We start from the raw sequence: 16910 nt of genomic DNA on the forward strand, positions 1-16910 counted from the left end.
CCCAGAGCTGCACTCACTATTCTGCTGCTGGTGCAGTCACTGTGTACATACATGACATTACTTATCCTGTACTGATCCTGAGTTACATCCTGTATTATACCCCAGAGCTGCACTCACTATTCTGCTGCTGGTGCAGTCACTGTGTACATACAGGACATTACTTATCCTGTACTGATCCTGAGTTACATTCTGTATTATACCCCAGAGCTGCACTCACTATTCTGCTGCTGGTGCAGTCACTGTGTACATACATGACATTACTTATCCTGTACTGATCCTGAGTTACATCCTGTATTATACCCCAGAGCTGCACTCACTATACTGCTGCTGGTGCAGTCACTGTGTACATACATGACATTACTTATCCTGTACTGATCCTGAGTTACATCCTGTATTATACTCCAGAGCTGCAATCACTATTCTGCTGCTGGTGCAGTCACTGTGTACATACATGAGATTACTTATCCTGTACTGATCCTGAGTTACATCCTGTATTATACCCCAGAGCTGCACTCACTATTCTGCTGCTGGTGCAGTCACTGTGTACATACATGACATTACTTATCCTGTACTGATCCTGAGTTACACCCTGTATTATACCCCAGAGCTGCACTCACTATTCTGCTGCTGGTGCAGTCACTGTGTACATACATGACATTACTTATCCTGTACGGATCCTGAGTTACATCCTGTATTATACCCCAGAGCTGCACTCACTATTCTGCTGCTGGTGCAGTCACTGTACATACATGACATTACTTATCCTGTACTGATCCTGAGTTACACCCTGTATTATACCCCAGAGCTGCACTCACTATTCTGCTGCTGGTGCAGTCACTGTGTACATACATGACATTACTTATCCTGTACTGATCCTGTGTTACATCCTGTATTATACCCCAGAGCTGCACTCACTATTCTGCTGCTGGTGCAGTCACTGTGCACATACATGACATTACTTATCCTGTACTGATCCTGTGTTACATCCTGTATTATACCCCAGAGCTGCACTCACTATTCTGCTGCTGGTGCAGTCACATAGATGACATTTAACCATCAGATGATTTTGGATGATTTCAGCTCTGAAGCTAATTACCCCTACCATCTGTCCCTGCCCCCCTTGTTTTGCAGGTGTGGGGCGCTGCACCCCGGTGACCACATCCTGTCCATAGACGGCACTAGTACGGAGCACTGCACTGTGATGGAGGCTACGCAGCTGCTGGCGAGCACCACAGAAAATGTGAAGCTGGAGATCCTCCCGGCACATCACAGCCGCCTCTCCCTGCGGCCCCCGGAGACTGGTCAGTCCGTGCTGCAGGTGCCCCGGGTGGGTGGTGATAGTGAAGGTCGGAGCCGCTGCCTGCAGTCAGTCTTCTCATCCATGAAGGGCTGTTATGTGATAGGGCAAGGTTGGAGCAATGTGCTGCAGCGGCTATAGGCTGCAGGCCCCTGTGAGCTCAGAGCTGTCAGTGACTAAATGCAGCTCCAGCAGCTGCGGGGGAGACCGGCCGCCATTGATTACCATAAGAACACCCGCTCTGTAGTGCAGGGTAACATACAGGTAAGAAGGCGGCACCGGAAAGTCATTCCATATTGATCTAGGAGATCAAACGGGCGAGGAACTGTCAGCATGGGGGATCAATCCGGGCGAGGAACTGTCAGGCATGGGGGATCACTCCGGGCGAGGAACTGTCAGGCATGGGGGATCACTCTGGGCGAGGAACTGTCAGCATGGGGGATCACTCTGGGCGAGGAACTGTCAGCATGGGGGATCAATCCGGGCGAGGAACTGTCGGGCATGGGGGATCAATCCGGGCGAGGAACTGTCGGGCATGGGGGATCAATCCGGGCGAGGAACTGTCGGGCATGGGGGATCAATCCGGGCGAGGAACTGTCGGGCATGGGGGATCAATCGGGGCGAGGAACTGTCGGGCATGGGGGATCAATCGGGGCGAGGAACTGTCGGGCATGGGGGATCAATCGGGGCGAGGAACTGTCGGGCATGGGGGATCAATCGGGGCGAGGAACTGTCGGGCATGGGGGATCAATCGGGGCGAGGAACTGTCGGGCATGGGGGATCAATCGGGGCGAGGAACTGTCGGGCATGGGGGATCAATCGGGGCGAGGAACTGTCAGGCATGGGGGATCAATCGGGGCGAGGAACTGTCGGGCATGGGGGATCAATCGGGGCGAGGAACTGTCGGGCATGGGGGATCAATCGGGGCGAGGAACTGTCTTTTCAGGTTTGCTTTACTGCAGCCACATCCAGAGCTGTATTCATAGTTCTGCTCCCAGTATGAAGCTCTTTATACTTCTGCTGGTTTACACATCTCCCACAATGCAGCAGAATTTTGAGTTCAGCTCCGGGTGTTTTCAGAATGATTTCTTGCAGTTTTGGGGCAGATTTATGTAGCGCTGCCTGTTGCCGTCCTTCTCATCGCTCGTCTCCTTGTTTTTCTTTTTCAGTTAAAGTACAAAAAAGTGACCACCACCACTGCTGGGACCCCTGCATCAACTACTGTCACAGCCAGCACCCCGGGCACTGCAAGACCCCCACCTGGAACCCCACCTCCAACCAAGACTACTGCAAATGTATGTGTAGTGCCTGCAGAGCTGCGCTCATAACTCTGCTAGTCAGAGCTTCCATAATACAGGGGCAGCTTTGGGGTAAAAGTAAAACCGTATAGAATGCAAATCACAAATCCAGACACTGAACAAGCAGGAGGTGCAGAGAATTGTAAACATTTGAAAAAAAAAGTTTTTGTACTGAATGTTCTCTTTTTTATTTGTTTTTAGCTTTGGTCGCCACAAACTTTTCTTCCTCTTCCTCAGCGGGAACCCCAGGGTTTAGTAGCAGCCAGAATTCCAACACCCTCCCCCGCTCGGCACATCAGATGAGCCCCAGGACCACCATGACCCGGCGGCGCCAGCGGAGGAAGGACCATAAGAGCTCAAGTAAGGGGGCACCGGGGTAACTGCTGTGCCCCGCCCCGTGGCCTCTGTATCTCATGTGCCCCCTGTCCCCGCAGTATCTCTGGCCTCCAGCACGGTGGGCCCCGGCGGGCAGATCATCCACACAGAGACCACCGAGATCGTCCTACGCGGGGACCCCCTCAATGGATTCGGTATTCAGCTGCAGGGAGGAATATTTGCCACAGAGACCCTCTCCTCTCCTCCTCTTATACGATTCATCGAGCCGGACAGTCCTGCCGAGAGGTGAGACCTGAGACCCCCACCGTGTAATGTATGAACCGAGGCTTCTGCTCCCACATATCGCCCCGCTCCCAGGCTTCTGCTCCCACATATCGCCCCCGCTCCCAGGCTTCTGCTCCCACATATCGCCCCCGCTCCCAGGCTTGTGCTCCCACATATCGCCCCGCTCCCAGGCTTGTGCTCCCACATATCGCCCCGCTCCCAGGCTTCTGCACCCACATATCGCCCCCTGCTCCCAGGCTTGTGCCCCCACATATCGCCCCCTGCTCCCAGGCTTGTGCTCCCACATATCGCCCCGCTCCCAGGCTTGTGCTCCCACATATCGCCCCGCTCCCAGGCTTCTGCCCCCACATATCGCCCCCTGCTCCCAGGCTTGTGCTCCCACATATCGCCCCCTGCTCCCAGGCTTGTGCCCCCACATATCGCCCCCTGCTCCCAGGCTTGTGCCCCCACATATCGCCCCCTGCTCCCAGGCTTGTGCCCCCACATATCGCCCCCTGCTCCCAGGCTTGTGCCCCCACATATCGCCCCCGCTCCCAGGCTTCTGCTCCCTCATATCGCCCCCTGCTCCCAGGCTTGTGCCCCCACATATCGCCCCCGCTCCCAGGCTTCTGCTCCCACATATCGCCCCCTGCTCCCAGGCTTGTGCCCCCAAATATCGCCCCCTGCTCCCAGGCTTGTGCCCCCACATATCGCCCCCTGCTCCCAGGCTTGTGCCCCCACATATCGCCCCCTGCTCCCAGGCTTGTGCCCCCACATATCGCCCCCGCTCCCAGGCTTCTGCTCCCTCATATCGCCCCCTGCTCCCAGGCTTGTGCCCCCACATATCGCCCCCTGCTCCCAGGCTTGTGCCCCCACATATCGCCCCCTGCTCCCAGGCTTGTGCCCCCACATATCGCCCCCTGCTCCCAGGCTTGTGCCCCCACATATCGCCCCCTGCTCCCAGGCTTGTGCCCCCACATATCGCCCCCTGCTCCCAGGCTTGTGCCCCCACATATCGCCCCCTGCTCCCAGGCTTGTGCCCCCACATATCGCCCCCTGCTCCCAGGCTTGTGCCCCCACATATCGCCCCCTGCTCCCAGGCTTGTGCCCCCACATATCGCCCCCTGCTCCCAGGCTTGTGCCCCCACATATCGCCCCCTGCTCCCAGGCTTGTGCCCCCACATATCGCCCCCTGCTCCCAGGCTTGTGCCCCCACATATCGCCCCCTGCTCCCAGGCTTGTGCCCCCACATATCGCCCCCTGCTCCCAGGCTTGTGCCCCCACATATCGCCCCCTGCTCCCAGGCTTGTGCCCCCACATATCGCCCCCTGCTCCCAGGCTTGTGCCCCCACATATCGCCCCCTGCTCCCAGGCTTGTGCCCCCACATATCGCCCCCTGCTCCCAGGCTTGTGCCCCCACATATCGCCCCCTGCTCCCAGGCTTGTGCCCCCACATATCGCCCCCTGCTCCCAGGCTTGTGCCCCCACATATCGCCCCCTGCTCCCAGGCTTGTGCCCCCACATATCGCCCCCTGCTCCCAGGCTTGTGCCCCCACATATCGCCCCCTGCTCCCAGGCTTGTGCCCCCACATATCGCCCCCTGCTCCCAGGCTTGTGCCCCCACATATCGCCCCCTGCTCCCAGGCTTGTGCCCCCACATATCGCCCCCTGCTCCCAGGCTTGTGCCCCCACATATCGCCCCCTGCTCCCAGGCTTGTGCCCCCACATATCGCCCCCTGCTCCCAGGCTTGTGCCCCCACATATCGCCCCCTGCTCCCAGGCTTGTGCCCCCACATATCGCCCCCTGCTCCCAGGCTTGTGCCCCCACATATCGCCCCCTGCTCCCAGGCTTGTGCCCCCACATATCGCCCCCTGCTCCCAGGCTTGTGCCCCCACATATCGCCCCCTGCTCCCAGGCTTGTGCCCCCACATATCGCCCCCTGCTCCCAGGCTTGTGCCCCCACATATCGCCCCCTGCTCCCAGGCTTGTGCCCCCACATATCGCCCCCTGCTCCCAGGCTTCTGCTCCCAACTAATTGCCTGCAAATTTTAATTATCTTCTTTATCGACACCCATGAAGGCGCCGCTCGCCCTCGTCTGTTCCTGTGTCTGGCTGCGTTGCCTCCAGATAACTACATTACAGAGATTGTTGATGCTCCGTCCTCGGTAATGGGGTCAGGGCTCGGCCTGAGGGGCGGCTGCCATATTGTATCTCTGCCGGGGTGACCCTCATTACTCCTCTGCCCGGCCCCCTCCTCTCATACCTGCCGGGCTCCAATGTGTCCAGGACTTGTCTCATCTCCCCTTGAAAATGGAAATTCGCTCATTTAAAGGGAACCTGTCAGCAGGTGCAGACAGCAGCCAGTGTTATGTATTGTCCCTGGAGAGATGTGTAATCAGACCTTTGTGTATGTTTTTAGTAGCAGCAGGACTGTGAAATATGGATTTATATTCCGGGAATGTAGTTTCTCCAAGTGAACAGAGTGCATGTCCTCACACTGCTGTTCCCTGTGCTCTTTGGTTTGTATTACTCCACAGGTGCTTTCATCTGTTCTGAGTGACCAGAAAAGGGCATCTTCCACCAGAATGAAGGACTGTATGCAAATGAGCCTTAGGGGCTCCAGGCTCTATAGGTGTTAATGGAGCCTAGAGCCCCTAAGGCTCATTTGCATACAGTCTTGCATCCTGGTGGTAGATGCCCTTTAAGCTCATGCCTGCTACAGCTTTTACTCAGTGTAGAAAGAAGGGCTGTAGAACAGCTCAGTTCAGGCAAGACAGTACACAGCAGTGTTAGATGTCCCTGGATTGTAGTGAATCCACTTATACTAACACTGCTGTGTTCTGTCTTGCCTGAACTCCGCACAGCTCAGTTCCACAGCTGTCTACTCTGAGTAAAAGCTGTAGCAGGCATGGTTTTAAATACTATGGTCACTCATAACAGATGTGGGTAGCTGTGGAGTAGTACGAAGCAAAGAACACAGAGCACAGCAGTGTGAGGACACGCCCTCTGTACAGCCCTGACACACAAATCCATATATCACAGTACTGCAGCTACTAACAACATACACAAAGGTCTGATTACACGTCTCACTGGCTGCAGTCTGTATGGTCACACCTGCTGACAGGTTCCCTTTAAGTTCCTGTAAGGGATTGATGGCGGAGATTTTTGCACAACTTTGCGGAATATGTTGGAGATGTATAAGGAATACAATGGGGGTCATTTACTAAGGGCCCGATTCGCGTTTTCCCCACGTGTTACCCGAATATTTCCGATTCGCGCCGATTTTCCCTGTATTGCCCTGGGATCTTGGCGCGCGCGATCGGATTGTGGCGCATCGGCGCCGGCATGCACGCGACGGAAATCTGGGGGCGTGGACGAGCGAAAACCCGACGGATTCGGAAAAACCGCTGCATTTAAAACAATAAAAGTGTCGCTTGGGACGCGCTTACCTTCACTTGGTCCGGCTCGGTGAACTCCAGCGCGTTCAGATGCTTTTCAGCGCAGCAGCGCCACCTGGTGGACGGTGGAGGAACTACCTTAATGAATCCCGGCCGGACCCGAATCCACCGCAGAGAACGTGCCGCTGGATCTCGAATGGACCGGGTAAGTAAATCTGCCCCAATGTGACATGAAGCTGTGAGGCTGCTGCTATTTCCAGTACTACAGTGACATCTGGTGGACAGTCTGTGATATTGCAGGTCAATGTTTAGACAGTGACATCTAGTGGATTTCTATTGTTACTACATGAGTATACTGGGAATATACTGTGTATACTATGTATGTGGCTGCAGCAGCCGTAGCGCAGTACAGATGACGTGATCTTTGTCCCCCAGGTGCGGCCTCCTGCAGGTGGGGGACAGACTCCTCTCCATTAATGGTATACTGACAGAAGACGGGACCCTGGAGGAAGCCAATCAGCTCCTGCGAGACGCCGCGCTCGCCAACAAGGTCGTCCTGGAAATCGAATACGACGTGGCTGGTGAGTTGTGACGAGGAGATTCGCATCTCCACTCGCCCACAGATAACGTAGCGATAGTCTGCAAACAGCCAGAGAGTGACAGCCTGCGCGTGGGACTGTGTGCACACACATATAGCGCTGCCCGTGTATCACCCACAATGCAATGCAACATTACACGGCCTTAAAGGGGCGCGCTGCAAAGTACATACATAGTGGGTATAATGCACATTGTGGGTCGGATCCGTCCATCATTACAGGACCTTAAAGGGGCGCTCCGGATATAGAGTATAGATGGGGTGTTGGGGGGGGGGGGTATAATACATGTTATGGGGTCAGATCCATCCATCATTACAGGACCTTAAAGGGGCGCTCCGGATATACTGTATAGATGGTCGGGGTATAATGCATGTTATGGGGTCAGATCCATCATTACAGGACCTTAAAGGGGCGCTCCGGATATAGAGTATAGATGGGCGGGGGTATAATGCATGTTATGGGGTCAGTTCCATCCATTATGTCGTCCTTACTGATTCACTTTTTTTCTGGTTCCTCCAAGAGTCCGTGGTCCCGAGCAGTGGTACGTTCCACGTGAAGCTGCCAAAAAAGAGGGGCGTAGAGCTGGGCATCACCATCAGCTGTGAGTACAGGGGGGACTTAACCCTTTATGTGAATACGCTGAATGACGGCCCCTATACATTCTTCCTATAGGGCAGGGTCTATGGTCCCGCATTGAATGTCCCCCCCCCCCCCCCCCCCCTGTAGATGTCCTAATATTTCCCCTCCCCCTAATGACTGGACACGGTGACGATCGTTAAGCCTCTTGTCTATAGGAAATCATTAGGTCCCCCCCCCCCTATATATCACCGGGATGGGGGATCCTATATCACAGAGGTTTATATCCCCCGGGCGCCCGTCATGTGTCGCACGCAGCCTCTGCCGCAGCTTCCCGTCACGTCTTCTCCTCGTTAATCATCTCCAAAGCGACGGCCCCAGCGGAGAGGACGAGGAATTAATGAGACGTTTATTATCCGTGCGGAATCGATCCCATCCGGTGATTTTCTTCCCGCTCTTCCTGTCCTGGAGATTTATTATCTGCACTTCCCAGAACTTCCAGGAGCCGCAGAGATGCGCCATGGGCTATATGTGTTATATAGGGGACGAGGTGTCTGCTGTATATGTGTTATATAGGGGACGAGGTGTCTGCTGTATATGTGTTATATAGGGGACGAGGTGTCTGCTGTATATGTGTTATATAGGGGGCGAGGTGTCTGCTGTATGTGTGTTATATAGGGGACGAGGCCTCTGCTGTATGTGTGTTATATAGGGGGCGAGGTGTCTGCTGTATATGTGTTATATAGGGGACAAGACCTCTGCGGTACATGTGTTATATAGGGGACGAGGTGTCTGCTGTATATGTGTTATATAGGGGACGAGGCGTCTGCTGTATATGTGTTATATAGGGGACGAGGCATCTGCTATATATGTGTTATATAGGGGACAAGACCTCTGCGGTACATGTGTTATATAGGGGACAAGACCTCTGCGGTACATGTGTTATATAGGGGACAAGACCTCTGCGGTACATGTGTTATATAGGGGACAAGATGTCTGCTGTACATGTGTTATATAGGGGACAAGACCTCTGCGGTACATGTGTTATATAGGGGACGAGGCATCTGCTGTACATGTTTTATATAGGGGACAAGATGTCTGCTGTACATGTGTTATATAGGGGACGAGGCATCTGCTGCATATATGTTATATAGGGGACGAGGCGTCTGCTGTACATGTTTTATATAGGGGACAAGGCGTCTGCTGTATATGTGCTAAATAAAAGGATGAAACCACAATATTTTCTGTATCTTTGCAGCGAGTAGAAAACCTGGAGAACCTCTAATTATATCCGACATCAAGAAGGGAAGTGTCGCCCATAGGTGAGAGAATGTCACCCAGTGTCTGTATACTCACTATTCTGTACATACATGACATTACTTATCCTGTACTGATCCTGAGTTACATCCTGTATTATACCCCAGAGCTGCACTCACTATTCTGCTGCAGGTGCAGTCACTGTGTACATACATGACATTACTTATCCTGTACTGATCCTGAGTTACATCCTGTATTATACTCCAGAGCTGCACTCACTATTCTGCTGCTGGTGCAGTCACTGTGTACATACATGACATTACTTATCCTGTACTGATCCTGAGTTACATCCTGTATTATACTCCAGAGCTGCACTCACTATTCTGCTGCTGGTGCAGTCACTGTGTACATACATGACATTACTTATCCTGTACTGATCCCCAGTTACATCCTGTATTATACCCCAAAGCTGCACTCACTATTCTGCTGCTGGTGCAGTCACTGTGTACATACATGACATTACTTATCCTGTACTGATCCTGAGTTACATCCAGTATTATACTCCAGAGCTGCACTCACTATTCTGCTGCTGGTGCAGTCACTGTGTACATACATGACATTACTTATCCTGTACTGATCCTGAGTTACATCCTGTATTATACCCCAGAGCTGCACTCACTATTCTGCTGCTGGTGCAGTCACTGTGTACATACATGACATTACTTATCCTGTACTGATCCTGAGTTACATCCTGTATTATACTCCAGAGCTGCTCTCACTATTCTGCTGCTGGTGCAGTCACTGTGTACATACATGACATTACTTACCCTGTACTGATCCTGAGTTACATCCTGTATTATACTCCAGAGCTGCACTCACTATTCTGCTGCTGGTGCAGTCACTGTGTACATACATGACACTACTTATCCTGTACTGATCCTGAGTTACATCCTGTATTATACTCCAGAGCTGCACTCACTATTCTGCTGCTGGTGCAGTCACTGTGTACATACATGACATTACTTATCCTGTACTGATCCTGAGTTACATCCTGTATTATACCCCAGAGCTGCACTCACTATTCTGCTGCTGGTGCAGTCACTGTGTACATACATATAATACTCTGCATTACTCTTCCTCACTACAGGACTGGCACGTTGGAGCCCGGGGACAAGTTATTAGCAATAGATAACATCCGCCTTGATAATTGTTCTATGGAAGATGCTGTGCAGATCCTGCGTCAGTGTGAGGAACTTGTTAAACTGAAGATCAGGAAAGATGAAGATAATTCAGGTATAATAAGACGCAGCTGAGACTATTACCCTCCTTCTCATCCAGTAATTAATACAATGTATCCAGGAAAATGGTAAATATTGATGTTACATAAGAATCTTAACAATAGTCCTGGTGTGTAGTATTGCAGTACGGCGCCCCCTGGTGGTCACGGTGTATAGCAGGAGGCACGTCCACCATCATGTAATAAACATTCAGATAATTGTATAGAAGTAATTTGTAGGATTCATAGTAATTGGCTCTTATCCTGTATAAATCTCGCTGATAATCTACATTTTTCCTCTTTGGTTGTTTTGCAGATGAGCAGGAAACGACTGGCGCCATCATATACACGGTGGAGCTGAAGCGATACGGCGGGCCGCTGGGTATTACGATATCGGGGACAGAAGAACCCTTTGACCCCATTGTTATTTCTGGCCTCACAAAGAGGGGACTCGCAGAAAGGTGGGATATGGGGGAGACTAATCTCACAGGGCCCCAAGGTCAAAAGTACCTGCAGTACTTCTCCTGACCTCCGGAGGTGGCAGAGGGCCCTAAAACAACCCTGTGTATGGCAGGCAAGAAGGTCCCCACGCTGCAGCTGATATTGTAGCTGGTACCTGCAGCATTACTGATCGTCATAAGTGGGATTCATTTATTTTTTCATTTTTCTTACAGAACTGGAGCAATTCACATCGGAGATCGGATCTTGGCCATCAACAACATGAGTCTAAAGGGGAAACCGCTGAGCGAGGCCATTCACCTGCTGCAGATGGCGGGCGAGACCGTAACCCTCAAGATCAAGAAGCAAGCGGAGAGTGAGTGTCCTGCAGGGGGTGCAGCTATGGGGGGAAGGAGGGGTGCAACTATGGGGGGGGGGTTGGTGCAGCTATGGGGGTGCATTTATGGGCGGAGTTGGGTGCAGCTTTGGGGTTGGGGCGATCGTCCTGATCAGAGTCCTATACATTGAGTCTCTGTCTCCCAGGACCTCCGTCCCAGAAGCTCTCGGATGGAGTAAATGAAGGGAGTGACCCCGAAGACGACCTCACTGACTCCCAGAAGACCAGCAAGTTATCAGAGATCTACTCTACCACCATCCCCAGTGTGGACAGCGCTCTGGAGTCATGGGATGGGTCTGGTATTGATGCAGGATATGGCAGCCATGGTAAGAAGACAATTACTCATAACTGAGCAGAGTTATCCACCGATACACCAAGATGTTCCAGACTTTCCCTTTAAGTGACGTGGACTGTGAAATAGTCAGCAGACCACGTGAATGTGACCATACAGACTACAGTGTTATGTATTGTCCCTGGTGAGATGAGTAATCACACTTGTGTATATGTGGTTAGTAGCAGCAGGACTGTGAAATATGTATTTATATTTCAGGCCAAAGTATATGGGGAGGTGTCCTCACACTGCTGTGCTCTGTGCTCTTTGTAGCCAGTGTTTGGTATTGTACCTGGAGAGATGTGTAATCAGACCTTTATGTATGTTATTAGTAGCAGCAGGATTGTGATATATGGATTTATATTCCAGGATTGTGGCTTCTCCAAGTGCACTTGGGGGTGTTTCCTCACACTGCTGTGCATTCAGCAGCTCCACAGCCCACCTCTAGGCTTTTAGTGGGAGTAGTAGCTTGGTTCTGGTTCTGGATTCCTTCTAGGAGGTGGGAGAGGCTGAGATACTGTAGCCCCTTCGTTGCTGTTCACACCTGCCCCCCTCCAGGACCCCTCCTCTATACTTTGCACTGTCCTGGGCTCCTGGCTGACTCTGTGCACTTTGCCCCCTGCAGGTAACTACATGCATCAGGCTGTGGGACTCTCGTTACATCCTCACGAGTGGAGGCAGAGCCGCCAGAAGATGAACACCCCCCCTGCAGAACACCGGAAGAGTTACCCCTTCCTGGACGGCAGCTTCAATGAGGAGGAGTGGGACAAGCCAGCTCGGTATGTGTCTGCAAGAGCCCGGGACTCAAATAACGGACATAGGACCCGGCACCCAGCTTTCCACACACCCTGAATAGCAGGTCACCCTGTACCCTCTTACTGATCTGTATGTTCTCCTGAATACAAAAATAAAGAACATAATCATTGTGCAAAGATCTCTGCTTGCTGACAGTGAATCAGGCCATTATTGTTTAATCCTGGAGCTGAGGGTTTGTTACAATTGTATCATTTCTAGACATTCCTTCTACAGATTTCAGTAGCAAAACTACTTCTCCCTTCCTGATATTTGTTACAATGTATCAGTGCAGGGAATAAAAAAACGGTTACAATGTATCTGTGATGATCTTGATAGTTTTGCTAACCCTGATTTCAGGCGCTTGATGTCGCCATTCACTGATCACAGCAAGCAGAGATTTGTAATGTTGCAGGATGTTTCATTACAATGTTCATTGTATACGTGGAGTTAGGGTCCCACTAAACCCCTCCTTCCATCCACCATTACACGTGGTTTGATGATTGCCCCCCATAGATACCTGGAGGTTCTTCTCCATCATGACTTTCTCACCTCGTCTCTGTTCTCCTCTCTGTGTTTCTCTCTCTCCCCAGGTGTTCTATGTCTCTGCTCTGAACCCATCACCCCTCCTCCTGTGTCCTAACCACCCAAGGGGCCTCCTGTTTTGCTAATTTTATTTGTGTCACCCCCTCCTCACCCCATCTTGTGTGTTCTCACCTGCATGTCCTCCTCACCTCCAGCCTCCTGCCCCCTCTGGTGAGTGCATACAGTTTTCGGGATAAGTGGGGCCCCGCAGTGAGCGCTCATGATTTGTGACCTTGTATCGGAAGACCTGAGAGTGTGAGCCGCAATGGCGCTGGGAAGACGCTCCTGAAGACTCACCATGTTTGGTTCAACAGATACCCCAGCCAACCCAACGGCCTGGAGAGCGAGCACGATGATGGTTTTTGGAGAGTATTCGGAGAAGCTCTGGAAGACCTGGAAACGTGTGGACAGTCAGAGCTCCTCAGGGAGATAGAGGTAAGTTCTGAGGGATTGTAATAGAAGGAACACAAAGGAATACAGAGTCGTGCTGCTCCACTGTCTGCACAGAGGATGTTCTACTATGGTGCCTTACAGGAGACGTAATCTCTGCCATAGACACGTACTAAGGGAACCTGTCAGCAGGTGTGACCTTGCAGACTTCATCTCTCCAAGGGATACCACCATTTCCCCCCAGAGAAACTTCAATTATGGAGTATAAATTCATATTTCACAGTCCTGCTGCTACTAACACCACACACAGCAGTATGATTACACATCTTTCTAGGGGCAATAAATAACACGACTGCCATCGTACCTTTGTGTATGGTGTTAGTAGCAGCAGGACTGTAGCTTCTCTAAGTGCACTGGGGGCTCATCCCCACACTTTTGGGGTGTTGCCCACTGATTTATATACTTTTCTCACCTCTTAGGCTTCCATCATGACTGGCAGCGTGCAAAGCATTGGTCTTGATGGCAGCAAACTGCTCCTAGAAAACTGTAATCCCAGTAGCCGCTTCCTGTATCGGAAAGGAGGTTCCCATCACTCCAAAAACAGCCCCAAAAAAGAGAACAAGCTCAACCAGGACCCCAAAATCCTGAAAGATGACGGCCAAGATGTACCCACTGCTGCAGAACTGCTGAAGGTGATGCAACAAACAGCTACTTCATATGTAACAATCCTGTGGGTATCACCCTAATGGTGGGGGTAGGTGTCGGGGGGTCTCCCATCACACCTGCGTGGTCTGTGACCATATCTGATTGGTACCACCGTGCCCCGATGCCATGACTCTACTGATTGAGTGTAACCTCTGTCTGTCCCTGCAGGTGACCGTGATGAAGGATTTGGAGACGGATGATTTTGGGTTCAGTGTCTCGGATGGGCTTCTAGACAAAGGTGTTTATGTCAATATGATCCGTCCTGGGGGTCCAGCAGACAGGAGTGGTCTTCAGCCTTACGACAGGATTCTGCAGGTCAGTGTAGGAGACATGACTCCTCAGGCTGAGGACTCGGGACCCTCTAGTTATTGTGGGGACGTGTGGACTGGTGATATTAGGGGGTGACCTGTTCCCGCTTGTGTCTCCCATTCCAGGTGAACCACGTGCGCACACGGGATTTTGACTGTTGCCTGGCAGTGCCTCTCTTGTCCGACGCTGGGGACAGGTTAGACCTGGTCATCAGCCGGAAGCCTCTGCCCAGCGGGGTGCGGGAGGAGACCCTCAAACACCCCACTAGTTTAGAATCCAAGACAAGCACAAAGACCCTCTGAGAAGCCTGAAATGTGACCCCCCCCCCCCCCCATACTCACCTGGAAGACGCAGCCAGTCAGTACAAATGGAGACTCCTTCCTTCCTCCTTGGCGCACGTTGGCGACGCTCTCATTGCTCAGCACCTTTCCTTTACCCCCTTATTCTGGCGCCGGTCCTGGTGTTGGAGATCCATCCCTCTCTCATGGTGCTATGGGTTCTATACCTCATGTTAGTAATAGGACAACTCTTCCCGATCCGGATAACCCTGTGCTTTGTGCAATGTGTGTGTCATGCGGTTGCTGATTTATAAGTTGAATCCCCCCGACTCCCACCCCTGCCCCCCACATTATAGTGTAAACACTGACGCACTTTACGCCCCTCACCTTCCTAGTATTTATTGATTTGTAAGATTTCACCCCCACCACAACACAAAAAATAGATCCTCTAAATATGGCCGCCACCACAATACCAAAATGTCCCTCCTATCTCCTCACATCATTCACCGGACGGCGACCTGCCAAGAACTACAACTTCCAGCACAAATATATCCCAAAAACACTACTTTTACCCACAATGCACTTCAAGGGCCACAACTCGGCGCCGTAGATGGTGCCAGGACCACACGTTTCTTCCATGTGCACAGTATTATACTATTATAGTGCCCCCACAACACGCTCTTCACTCTTGTACCACACACACCGCCATTTTGTGTTTTGTGAGATTTGTCCAATAATGGGAATAGAAACCAGTGAGAGATGGCACTGACACTGACTGCTATGGCGTCCACAGGTCATAAGCGTAAATGTTGTTATTGTTACTGAAGACCCCATGTTCAGGGACAAAAGCTGTGTACCCGGGGACAGGAGTGATTAGTGATGTAGCATGCCGCCATTTCATGATGAGGGGACCACAACTAATATGGCTGCCGGCTTTCCAGTAAGTTCGTCTGGCACCAAGAATATGAGCATAAAAAGAGCACAAATTTAGGTCAGACGGGCGACAACCAGCGCATGCTGACCGTAGCAACCAATCAGAATCCATCCTTCAATGCTGGTGAGGTGTTAGAAGCTGAGATCTTACTGGTTGCTATGGGCACTTCTATCTCCTCCACTTGTTGCTAAGTGAGGCCTAGTCTCTGGAGAAGCCTTTTTAACAACTTCTGACAATATTTTCAGCCACCAGTGAAGATTTCTGAGGTAATTTGGCAGCCTTTTATAAGCTGATGACTAATGCAGTCATATTTTTATCAAATTAAGTATTTTAAATAATTAGAAGGCACTGAAAAATGTGACGTTCTATGTAATATTTGATCTCAAGTGACATTGTCATGGCAGCCATTTTAATCTCCAGATGTCTTGTAGCTACTGGTAATGCTGGGAGTTGTAGTTACACAACTGCCGGCAGTCACTAATATAAAAGATACTTCACCTAGCAAGATGGCTGCCAGAGTACCTACCTAGCTTATTACTCTCTACCCAGGTAAGTGACTGAAGGTCAAGGTTACGGGCTAATATGGCCGCCTCTTTCAGTATGGCCAGTATTACTGCACTGTGCGTTCCCTATAGCCCCCCCACACCGTCGTCATTCTGCCATACGTCATGTGCCATAGCAGGGACCGAAGGTATTTTTATATGCAATATTTGTGGGTACAGAGCTCCCCCAGTCCTGGGTTTTTAGCTATGGTCTCCCTGTACTCTTTCCTATGCATTTCCAATGATCTCGTCCCGTTTCCCGCATTACCAGAGGAGTATTTTTATCCGTATGAGTAAAACTTAACTTGTAAAGTATTTTTCTACAGATTTAGGTTTTCTTATGTATTCAGGAAAGCACAATGCGACGAGATGACAGGAGCTGGAGAACTTTTATTTTATTCCTGTTATGGGCACATTTGTAAATATTTTTTTCTGTATTTAAAAAAAAAAAATGAAAAGAAAATGGGAATATTGTGGAAAAATGGGGTTTTATTAATAAAATATGGAATTTTACACGCGTGGGGCGATTTTCTTTACTCGAAACAGAAGGTAAATGTTACTGTATAGTAATGTGACTGCAGAACCTCTAGTCCCTGGAGGTCACGCCATTATGGAAGTTTTTATCCGCTTATATCTAGAGATGCGCAGTTCCGAACTTTAAGTTTTGGTCCGGGGTTTGGTTGCGTCCTGCACGACTCAGACATATTAGAGCCTGTGCAGCAAACTGACACCCCTAACTACTAGTCACCAATATTCGGATCCTCTCATCATAATTGTATCCATGGTATAGGGTATAACATGCAGGGATGCCCACTACTCCCCATTCAAGCATACACAGTGCTCCGCTACCTGCCGCAGATGGTGAACAGAGTGGCAGTATGGATACTCGACTTGTCACTCATTTCAAACA

At 51.1% G+C, this 16910-nt stretch overlaps 1 protein-coding gene across 9 annotated transcripts in view; it reads left to right on the forward strand.

Moving 5' to 3' along the window:
- The window catches only part of GRIP2 (glutamate receptor interacting protein 2), a 219918-nt gene extending 203405 nt beyond the window's left edge, over nucleotides 1–16513 (forward strand). For 8 of the 9 annotated variants that reach the window (XM_072128337.1, XM_072128336.1, XM_072128335.1 and 5 more), the window contains 16 exons: nucleotides 1132–1301; nucleotides 2467–2592; nucleotides 2797–2955; nucleotides 3030–3216; nucleotides 7030–7175; nucleotides 7711–7791; nucleotides 9025–9088; nucleotides 10171–10316; nucleotides 10616–10760; nucleotides 10974–11113; nucleotides 11281–11460; nucleotides 12091–12244; nucleotides 13157–13277; nucleotides 13712–13924; nucleotides 14106–14252; nucleotides 14372–16513. In XM_072128337.1, the coding sequence (XP_071984438.1) occupies nucleotides 1132–1301; nucleotides 2467–2592; nucleotides 2797–2955; nucleotides 3030–3216; nucleotides 7030–7175; nucleotides 7711–7791; nucleotides 9025–9088; nucleotides 10171–10316; nucleotides 10616–10760; nucleotides 10974–11113; nucleotides 11281–11460; nucleotides 12091–12244; nucleotides 13157–13277; nucleotides 13712–13924; nucleotides 14106–14252; nucleotides 14372–14548 (2356 nt within the window). In that variant the 3' untranslated portion in view covers nucleotides 14549–16513. Of the gene's footprint in view, nucleotides 1–1131; nucleotides 1302–2466; nucleotides 2593–2796; nucleotides 2956–3029; nucleotides 3217–7029; nucleotides 7176–7710; nucleotides 7792–9024; nucleotides 9089–10170; nucleotides 10317–10615; nucleotides 10761–10973; nucleotides 11114–11280; nucleotides 11461–12090; nucleotides 12245–12850; nucleotides 13118–13156; nucleotides 13278–13711; nucleotides 13925–14105; nucleotides 14253–14371 lie in introns of those variants that run through there. The other variant, XM_072128342.1, reaches the window with a different exon arrangement.
- Nucleotides 16514–16910: the final 397 nt, after the last annotated feature.

This window comes from Engystomops pustulosus, chromosome 10 (assembly GCF_040894005.1).
Source record: "Engystomops pustulosus chromosome 10, aEngPut4.maternal, whole genome shotgun sequence".
NCBI classification, from domain to species: domain Eukaryota; kingdom Metazoa; phylum Chordata; class Amphibia; order Anura; family Leptodactylidae; genus Engystomops; species Engystomops pustulosus.